Genomic DNA, 10,599 nt, shown 5'->3' with positions numbered 1-10,599 from the left:
CATGAGCAAGGGCTTCAACAACAACCACCGTTGTCTGAAGATAAAACATAGATGTAGAGAGAACATAGAGAGTAATTACGAAATCCAACTGTTCCATGATGGAACCCAAACAACACCTCAGTGTGTACTTGGTAGTGACTTCCTCACCCCGAAAAGCATCCGACTCATGGTCGTCCACACAAATACCTGTTTCCCTCTACAGGTTAACGACAAAGTGAACTCCACCAGATTACTTCCAATTTCCGTACGTGGATTGCAGTAACAGACACAGTTATTGTTTCCCATCCATCGATAAACTAGCAGGCTGGTGTCTCTCTCTCCTTTCTCTCTCTCTCTCTCCTCTGACTGACTTCAACTGACTTCTTCAACAACGTCATTACGTCCTTTAACTTTGGTTGATGTAAGCATGCCACACACACACACACACACACACACACACACACACACACACACACACACACACACACACACACACACACACACACACACACACACACACACACACACACACACACACAAAACTAACTAACTCTATCTTAAAGGGACATTCACCGCGTCCGTAACAATACACAGTGAATGGCAGAGCCCTGAGGAGTATTATTGAACACTGAGACCTTGGTATACAAATAGATATTTCCCTAAAAGTGGCGACATAATTAGACAGAGTGGTGAACATGGCATATGGTATGTTTGCCTTCAACAGCTGAGGCATTGAGTGCAAGATTTGGGATCTATTGTCATAGTTGTACAAATTGTTGTTTAGGCTGCACTTGGAGTATTGTGTGCAGTTCTGGTTGCCATGTTATAGGAAGGATCTGATTAAGCTAAAGGAGGTGCAGAAAAGATTCACAGGAATGTTACCTGGACTGTAGGGCTTGAGTGATAAGGACAGATCAGATAGGCTGGGATTGTTCTCCCTGGAGCACAGAAGGCTGAGAGGTGATGTTATAGACATTTATAAAATTATGAGGGACAAAGATAGGGTAGATAATCATAGAGACATAAGAAATTCTGCAGATGCTGGAATCTGGAGCAATACACAAAAAGTATTGGAAGAACTCAACAGGTCAGGCAGCATCCATGGAGGGAAATAAACAGTTGACATTTTAGGCCAAGACCCTTCATTGGGACTGGAAAGGAAGCGTACTGAAAAAGGAGGACATTTCTGATGTCCTAGAATGGAAAGCTTCATCATGGGAACAGATGCGGTGGAGGCGGAGGAGGATAGATAATCATAGATTTTTTTCCCCACAGTATGGGAGTCGAAAAATAGAGGGCAAATGTATGTGAGAGGGAAAGATTTAAAGGGGATCTAAGGGGCAAGTTTTTTACATAGTGGATGATGGGTATATGGAATGAGGTGCCAGAGGAGGTGTTAGAAGCAGGTACAATTACAACATTTAAAAAACATTTGGACGGGTACGTAAATAGGAAAGGTTCAGAGGGATATGGGCTGAATGCAGGCAAATGTGATTAGCACAGAGAGCATCTTGGTTGGCATGGATGAGTTGGGCTGAAGGGCCTGTTTCCCTGTTGCATAACTATGAATCTAATATCTATGAATTATCCTCTCCTTACAGCCACTGAGCCAATTTTAAATCTAATTGACCTTTTGATCCCATGCACCTTTGATGTTTTTCCACCAGCGTACCATGTGGTGGTAACAGCCTCACTTGTGAAAAGCCTTGCAGAATTCCCTGTAGACTCAATCAAATGCGCTGTCCTCATCAAGCTTCCTAGACACCTCCTCAAAAGTACTCAATTAAATTATTCAGGCACAACCTTTCCTTAAAAAATCCATGTTGATTGTTCCCAATTTATCTGTTCCTTTCTAAATGATGATTTATACTGTCCTTCAGAATTTATTCCAATAATTTCCCCAGCACTGAAAATAAACTATATGATCTATAATTACTCAGTTTGTCACATCACTTTCTCTTTAGACCGTGAATGATACACTAAAGGCATTATGGAAAAAAAACCTAGACAAGTACAGGCAAGATCATGGATTGTCTTATACAAACAAACAGGAGTCAAAGCTATCAGTAGTCTCCCACTGAGCAGCTACATTATCTAATAGAAGTCATAAGAGAGTGTTTAGGAATAGGAATCATGTTTGATTTCCACCGACGTGGGATAGGTAAAATTAACTAAATCTATAAAAATAAAGAATTGAACAATAGCTTTCTGAAGCTAATTTCTATGATTGGGTCAAGATAGAAATGTTAAATCTTGCAGAGATTGGAACCTGACACAGCACTGGTAATAGGTGCTGTGTTGGGAAGCTGAACATAAAACCTACGTAAGAATTATTTTTGCTCACATCATGCTTGTTAGTCCCGTATAGATCTGTACTAAAATACTCGACAGGAACTGTCCTTGAATTGATCCAAAATGAATATAAATGAACAAATGCATTGATGAAATTATCCTGATTGGTTGCATCATGGCCCTAGTATGGCAATTCCGAAGTCCAGGAATACAAGAGGCTGGACGCAGCCTGATCAATCATGGGCATAGCCCTTCCCACCATTGAAATCATCTACATGAGGCTCTGCTTCAAGAAAGTAGCATCTATCATCAAGGATTCCCACCATTGGATCATGCCCTCCTCTCAGTGCTACCATCGGTCAGGAGGTATCGGCCTGTGGTCCCACACTACCAGGAACAGCTACATTCCTACAACCATCAGGTTCTTGAACCAACCTGCACAACCCTAATTCCACCTCAGCAATGGAACGCTACAGACCACCTGTTGCATCATCATGGATTTATCTCTGATTGTGTTTTTATTTGCACTAATATCTTGTTTTGCACAATCTTTTCACTGTCTTGTATAATTTATGTGCTCTGTATATTGTTGTAAGAATCTATGTGCCTGTGACGCTGCTGCAAGTAAGTTTTTCATTGTACCTGTACCTCACTGTACTTGTGCATATGACAATAAATTCGACTTGACTTGCCTTTAAACCATAGTAAATACTGTCCAATTTACCGATGAAGAGTAGGAAAACTCTGATAATCCGCTATTTGATTACCTGGAAATCCTGATGGTTCAGTATCTGGCTCACTGGGTGATGTTTCCTGTGCTCCATTTAAACACATTGGGTACAATGGAAAATTTATTTTATTACTGCATAACATATTAAAAAGTGAATTATTGAAAAAGTGAATTGTGTTGGGAATAACGTCCAACAGAATGGAAAATCTGCCAATCTGGCACCATTGAAGTCCTGAATGTGCCAAATTAATGTAGTTTTATTGTTTTACTAATATCTGTATTTGGTAGAGAGCCACATAAAGTAAAAGACCATAAAGAAATGTTGCTTGCATTGAATGCTCAGCCAATAAGCTATTTGACAGGGATCTGAACGTCCTCCATGTATCCTGGGAGGCAACATAACCTTTACACTGTAAATTCAGGATCTATCACAAAGATAAAGTGGATGACCAAGGAATCCTGACCCCCTTTTCCAAAGTCATCTGATATTATTGAATGTCACGATAAACAATGGGCATGAACAACATTGCAACGATGTGCTTATTGAGATTAATACGCTCACTGAGTAGTGCTTTGATGTCTTCAAGTAACAATTATATTGCTTGTCACATCCCCTTCTTGAATTGGAAGGCCAAAATGGAAGCCAATTATGGCCTTTTCTCTCCCTTGCAATGTAGTGCCAAATGTCAGATATCATGATCCCAACGGTCTAACGGTCCCTGTCATTGTCTACAATCTTATCTGGCAGAAGGAATTTATTGTGTTTATTGCATGCTATAGATCTACTGATCCTACATTCTTAAACTTCCTGGATTTCTGGAGTGTATGGAGCAAAGCAAGGATCCAAGGATTAAAGAGCTGGTATGTTGTATGCACTACAAGGTATAAAACATTGAACAAAATTGCTACCAAAAGTCATTGATTCGGAGATAAGGGTCATGCTACCATCTACTACCATTAAGGGCATTGCTTGCCTATTGTGTTTGGGAATGCCAGTGTGTTTCTCTATGAGTTAGCTGTCTGCCATTTGAGGTGGCTTTCAAGAGTGCATTTGTTTTCTTGGGATTATGGAGTTCTCACTGATGACCATTCACAGATCCATGTACAAGGGCAGCACAGGTCCATATTATTCTTTCTTCCCTGGTATTCAACCATAGCATTTATTTGTTTTTTTTAATTAATGCCATCAGCACTTCCCAAATAGGCTTTGAAAATTTAGATGCTCCTTCTTTAGCTCCATCTAGCTCAGTACCTCTCAGTTTATCATGGAGGTGTTTATATAGGAAAGTTGTACTCTTGAATTTTCAAGGCCCCCTCCCCACAGAACTCTTGACCCCTGCGGGTAAGACACTCACCTTTGTCTGACCAATATTGAACTGAAGGTCAGCCTCTTCTAATTTCATTGAGCATAAATACTGAACTGCTACATTTACACATGATGTAAGCCTATATTATGTTTGCTTTTCTGAAAAAGCCACAGCCTTTCTGGTTCAATGCAATTACTTTCAAGCTTAGGTGCCTTCCCCCAAAAATCTCCTCCCGAGAGTAGGGATGGCTTTCCTGCTCCTGGCAATGGGCAGGCACAGTAGTGTAGCAGTTAGCATAACGCTATTACAGCACCAGTGATCTGGGTTCCGGCCACTGTCTGTAAGGAGTTTGTACGTTCTCCCTGTGTCTGCGTGGGTTTCCTCTGGGTGCTCGGGTTTCCTCTGGGTGGTCTGGTTTCCTCCCACATTCCAAAGACATATGGGTTAGGAAGTTGTAGGCATGCTATGTTGGCGCCAGAAGCGTGGTGACACTTGCGGGCTGCCCCCCAGAACACTGCGCAAAAGGTGCATTTCACTGTGTGTTTCGATGTACATGTGATTAATAAGGATACCCTACCTTACCTTATGATCCAGTGGATTTATGAAGGTAACAACAGAGCAGGGCTGTGGAAATTTTCAGGGCTGTACCCTCCTTGCCAAATAAAATTGTTACCCTCACCAGGAGGAGCTTTTTGGGGAGGACCCTTGTATTTCTGACACAGAAATGTTTTGGCTTCAAAATTCCTTTCAGAAATGAAAACATGATCCAGGCTGACATCTTGGCGCAGTGTTCAGTGTTTGCTATATTGCTGATGCAAATGACATTCCTACTTTTCCCCTCCAATAGATGTAAAAGTCCTATCAAATCTGTTGAACAAGAGCAGAGGAATTGCCATAGCAAAAACTTATCCTACATGCAATCTCATATGCTCCTCAATGTACTCAAACGATTGCAGTGTATATATTTTGTAAAAGTTTATGCTTTGAAGAAGTATAATCTCAACAGAATTCAATCAGTTCTACAAGAGGATTAAAGAGATAGCTTGTTCTTGTGCATACAGTATTTAAACCAACAGGTTATGGAGGAGCAGGGACACAATTTAATTTGTGGGAGGTGAGAATTAGTTAAATGTTTGTAGGTAGTGGTTTTCCCAGAGGATCTGAGCTTTTGGAGCTGGTTGCCGGCATCTGTGCTGAATGCTAATTCATTGTATTTCTTTCAAAGATCACTACACATATCCCTAGCTGAGATAGAGCTCCCCACATTCATATGCTATGTATGTATGACTTTAATCATTGCTAGACTAGGTCTGGTCACTTCACTTGATCACCTAGGTGAGGTGGCACAGTGGTGCTGCAAGTAGTGCAGCTGTCTCATAGCACCAGCAGGTTTGATTCCAACCCCCAGGGCTCCTGTTTCCTTCCACATGCCAAGGATGTGCAGGTTGTTAACTGAGGACTGTAAATTATCCCAAGTGTAGGTGGCTGGTGAGAGTATTGGGGGTTGTTAATGGGCATGTGGGAGAGAACGGATTGCCAGGAAATGTGCAGAAAGCTTAGAGCCGGCGTAGACTCAAAGGACTAAATGGCCTTCTTATTTGCTGTAAGAAGATTTTTCAGCTTTTTCCCCACGGTTGGTGTGTGGTTTTATTTTTTATTAATTTTTGCCTTCATAGAGTTTTCTGAGGGATGGGGTTGGAAGTGTACATTGTTGCGATATGCAAGGTATCTCAATTGTGCCTCTGGCTGGGTGAATCAGTGGCTCCCTTCTTAAAGCAGGCTTCAACCCAAAATGTCAACAATTCCTTTCCCCCCACAGGTGCTGCTCAACCTGCTGAGTTCCTCCAGCAGTTTGTTTTTTGCTCCAGATTCTAGCAGCTGCAATCACTCCTGGCTCCTTTCCTGTCTGTTGTTCACACAGACAATTGGAATATAAATACAAATTATTTATTTATGCCTTAAAAGACATTTTGATTTAGCTACACATCATCAATCACCTGCCTCTAATATCCTTTTCCAATACTGCTAAAGCGTTTTGAGACAATTTTCTGCAGGTTAGGGGCACTATGGAAGTGTAGGTTGTTTTGGATTAAGAATGTTGTCAAAAGTAGAATACTCTGCGTGCGGGAAATTTGAAATCTCAAACAAAGAAAAAGTTGGGAATACTCAACGAGCCAAGTGGCACTCATGTAAAGGGGAAATGAGTTAACGTTCCAGATCTCCAAAAATATAATTTGCCATTGTTTTGAAGTGACTAAAAAGTCTCGGTATTGAGTTTCATTTTGTCATTTAGTTTCTGTGCTGTGAATAACGTCATCATTGTTTACCTCTTTATTATGAACACATGGGAGAGCTTCTCTGTACTATCTACACGTGGTGCCGTATCCCTTTAAATGAGAAAAGCATAATCAACCGAACAGCCTGCGCAACGGAGCACGGTTCCGCCTTTAGACACATGCTTTTAGTAAGCAGTGATACCGAGGCTAGATTTATCCTTTTTCACTGATAATTATTGAGGCTGTACAGGGAAAGGCGCAGTGAGGACTGTTTTCCCTTCCTGTGCACTTTTTAAGTCGGCAGATGTCGATCGTAATCATAATAAATAAGCAAAGCACTCTGGGTGCAGCAATCCTTTGCCTTTAAGGAGTTTCGACGGAAGTCCCGGTGAATGCAACCTGATGCCGCATTGGGAGGTAGTACTTGCACACAGGTCTACGGCGGAGCTGGGGCGCGAGTTTGCTGGGGACACGGCCGAGGTGGAACGCGGCCCGGAGCAGCGCGCGAGCACCATGTGAGCTCGAGCTGGTCGGCAACGTTCGCACCAGCACGCGGCGCCTTTCAGTCCCCGTCGCCGCACTCTGCCCGTCTCCTTTGTGCGGATACGGTGCAACAACTTGCGTTTATTTTCTTCTTGCCCTTTCCAACTCTTTCAAGCCAATGGAACCCATCACAAAGTGGACGCCGAAGCAAGTGGTGGAGTGGATTAAAGGTAAAATAACTTTCAGCTCTTGGTTGCGGCGCTTCTTGACAACTGTTTCGCTGTAGCCGGGGTTAGATGTCAGGAATTAGCATTGCTCTTTTCCAGCAGGAAAACAGATTGCCCTTGTTGTTTCCACCAGCTGATCACTCGGTATGCGCTGGTGGCACTGTTTAAACTGACCTGACATATCTTAAAATTAGTGTCGCGTTTTCCCTTAGAAATCGAATTCGCATCATTGTTTCTGTGCTATTCTTAATTTCCTATCATGAATGTAATTTTGTTGCTATTTTGACTCTAATCGAAGGCGCTTCAGTATTCCTTTGCACCCACTTCAAATTCTAAACTTGTCCTGGTTCAGTTTTGGTGGAAGACCGTATTAAAGTGAGCATGTCTGCTCGCCCTTTTTAATTTAGTTTAAACTTGTTGAAAATCTGTGCCGATTTCCCGTTAGGTGTCTTTGGTACGAGATCTATGTTATAGAGGAGGTTCCCGGCCTGTCGGCTTCAATAGACGGCTCCTGTTGGGATCAATAGGATTTTATTCCCTTTCGTAAAAATAACACCTTGAAAACGTGTTGCATATTTGTTGCCACTTAAATATGAAATAAACGGAGCACGCCGCTTGGGATCGACGTATTGCCTTCGGGTTTAAAAGATCGAGTCTGTCACTTTTTTTGAAAGAATATTAACTTTTTCTAAGGTAGCCGTAGCTCGTTTAGACGCTAAGTGCCCAACATATTAAAACCTGTAAACTTTTATAGGTATTCGTTATAAAGTAAAAAGTTTTGAAGATTGCTTATAATTCCGCGCATTAACGTTGTTCTGAGTCACGCAAACCGGGGTAGGACCCAGACGCAGTTCCAGTGTCTGTGCCGAGTCAGCTGCTCTGTAGGAGGAAAGGGACCGGTTCTCCGGATCTCGGCAACCCCGGGACAGCAGGGAGTCAGCCGTGTTATCCACTGTTTACTGCAGCCTGGTATCTCCTGTCAGAAAATGTGCATGTATGGGCACCGAGGGAGGATGGCAAGATGATTGTCAACATTTTTTTTATTTTTGGTAAAATGATATCTGGGCCACCTGGTGCTTGATCAGTACCCTGTGAGAGATGCTGCGATTGTACTGAAGTATGAATCACAAGCTTCAGTGCAGCTTAGAACGAGAAATAGGAAACAATCTTTCTTAGAAATATCAGTTATTCATAAGGAATAAAAACAAAAATATGCTGTAAATACTCAACATCTGTGGAATGAGAAACAGTTAACGTTTTGGGTCAATGAGGTACGGAACTGGACCACAAGAAAAGTCTCTCAGATTTTTTTTCTGGACCCACACTGGTCTCCAGAACCTGACAATCTGAAAGCAGTCCTGATGAAGGTTCTCAACCCAAAATGTCGACGTTTATTTCCTTCCATAGATGGTGCCTGACCTGAGTTCCTCCAGCATTTTGTGTTGCAACAGATTCCAAGAGCATCTGAAGAATCTCTTGTGTATCTGAAAGCACATTACAATCTAACCTCAGGTGCTGGAGGATGGTAATGGATTCCGAGTTAAATGGTCATATTTGCAGCTGTATTTTTCCCCTTATTTCTTTGATATTAGTTTTCTAATGTGCCATCGCACACTAATCACATCAATTCCATTAAAAGTAACGAGCGTTCTCAATGGAAGGGTATCATTTAAAACTTTGGCCTGCTTGAATAAGCCCATCGGGCCTGAAATCCTTAGTTTCTTAATTAATTCTTTACCCACAGGCAATTCAGATTAGAAAGAAAGATTTAAATGCTCCAGCTATAAAATTTCTGTAAAATAATTAAATTTTAACAACACTTAAACAACATTTTAACAACCCAGAATTTCTAGCAGCACAACATGATATTTATTTAAACCTTCAGTAGTCTACAGTAACCATGAAAGGCTGCTGGGAAAGTCTTTGTATAGATGTAGACTCAGTCTTATGGTTGTGATTTAAATACCACTGGCAAACATCTTCCCGAAGTTTTTTTGTGTAACTTGGTACTCTTTATTTTTGACTTTATCTTGTATTAATTGTCTCCCTGAACTTGCATATTGAGACTGCTGTATCTTTGCCTAATTCTAGGATTTTCAGCATTCTGCTTCATTACAGCATTTTCACAGGTCAGAGCTAACAACTGTATTAAATATTGTTAATCTAATGATAGCTTTGGGTATATGTGAGTTTGGTGATAGTGAAAAGATAAGTAATTCTGTTCTTAACAGATACTTGTATCAGAAACAACAGAGCACTTGGTTGTGGTCCTCAAGTTAAGGTCATCAATTGGGGGAAGGCTGATTCCAAATAGTACGAGAGAGGACCTGGCAAAGGTAGACTGAGATCAGATGGGCAACATGACATCTGACAAGTGAGAGCCTTTTAATAGAGAGTTAGTAAGAGCGACCAGCATGTTCCAGTAGAGGTGAAAGGCAAAGATGGCAGCATTAAGGAACCTTGGATGACAAAAGGCATTGAAGATTTGATCGGGGGGAATAAAAGAGAAACACATGGCAGATATAGGCAACTGGGATTGAGGGAGTCCCTTGAGGAATATAGTGTGTGTAGGAGAGAACTTCTTTGGAGGGCAGAAAGGGGCCATGAAATATCCTTGGCATTAAGATTAAGGAAAATCCCAAGACATTCTATAGGTACATCAGGAGCAAGAAGGTAGCCAGGGAAACATTGGGTCCCCAAGGGGTAATCTATGTGTGGAGCCAGGGTTTGTGGGCGAGGTCCAAAATACTTCTCATTTGTATTCAGCAACGAGAAGGATGTGGAAGATAGTTCGGGGAGGGGTATGTGCATAATCTAGAGCAGGTCAGTATTAAGAAGGGGGAGGTGTTAGATGTCATGGGTTGCAGAAGAGTTGATAAATCCTGAGGGCTAGATGAGATCTATCTTGGGTTGCTGTAGGAAATGAGGAATGGCTGGAATTCTGGCATTTTTCCATCTTTGTCAGAGTTTATTGTCACAGGTGTAATGAAAAACTTACTTGAGCAGCATCACAGGCTCATAGCATCATATAAGCAGCATTCACAAGAAAAACAAATGTAAATTGTATACAATTTTTACAAGAAAAAAACACAATTATAACACAAAGTTCATTTTAGTGCAAAGTGATCAGAGTGGTCATAGAGTTGCTAAACTGTAGTGGTGATCAGGGTTTTGGCAGTTGGTTCAAGAACCAAATGGTTGAAGGGAAGTAGCTGTTCTTGAACCTGGTGGTCTGGGACTTCAGGCTTCTTTACCTCCCGCCTAATTTGTTAGCCACAGGTGAGATACCAGAAGACTGGAGGATG

General features: G+C 41.6%; 1 protein-coding gene across 1 annotated transcript in view; it reads left to right on the top strand.

The window, feature by feature from the left end:
- The first annotated feature begins 6,748 nt into the window (after positions 1–6,748).
- The window catches only part of LOC127567994 (connector enhancer of kinase suppressor of ras 3-like), a 177,859-nt gene continuing 174,008 nt past the window's right edge, over positions 6,749–10,599 (top strand). Inside the window, exon 1 of the mRNA XM_052011238.1 lies at positions 6,749–7,297. Coding sequence (XP_051867198.1) covers positions 7,246–7,297 — 52 coding nt within the window. The 5' untranslated portion in view covers positions 6,749–7,245. The remainder of the gene's footprint in view (positions 7,298–10,599) is intronic.

Source organism: Pristis pectinata, chromosome 3 (genome assembly GCF_009764475.1).
Source record: "Pristis pectinata isolate sPriPec2 chromosome 3, sPriPec2.1.pri, whole genome shotgun sequence".
NCBI lineage: Eukaryota > Metazoa > Chordata > Chondrichthyes > Rhinopristiformes > Pristidae > Pristis > Pristis pectinata.
Note: the sequence above shows the minus strand (reverse complement) of the source record. Positions and strands in the feature narration are given on the sequence as shown.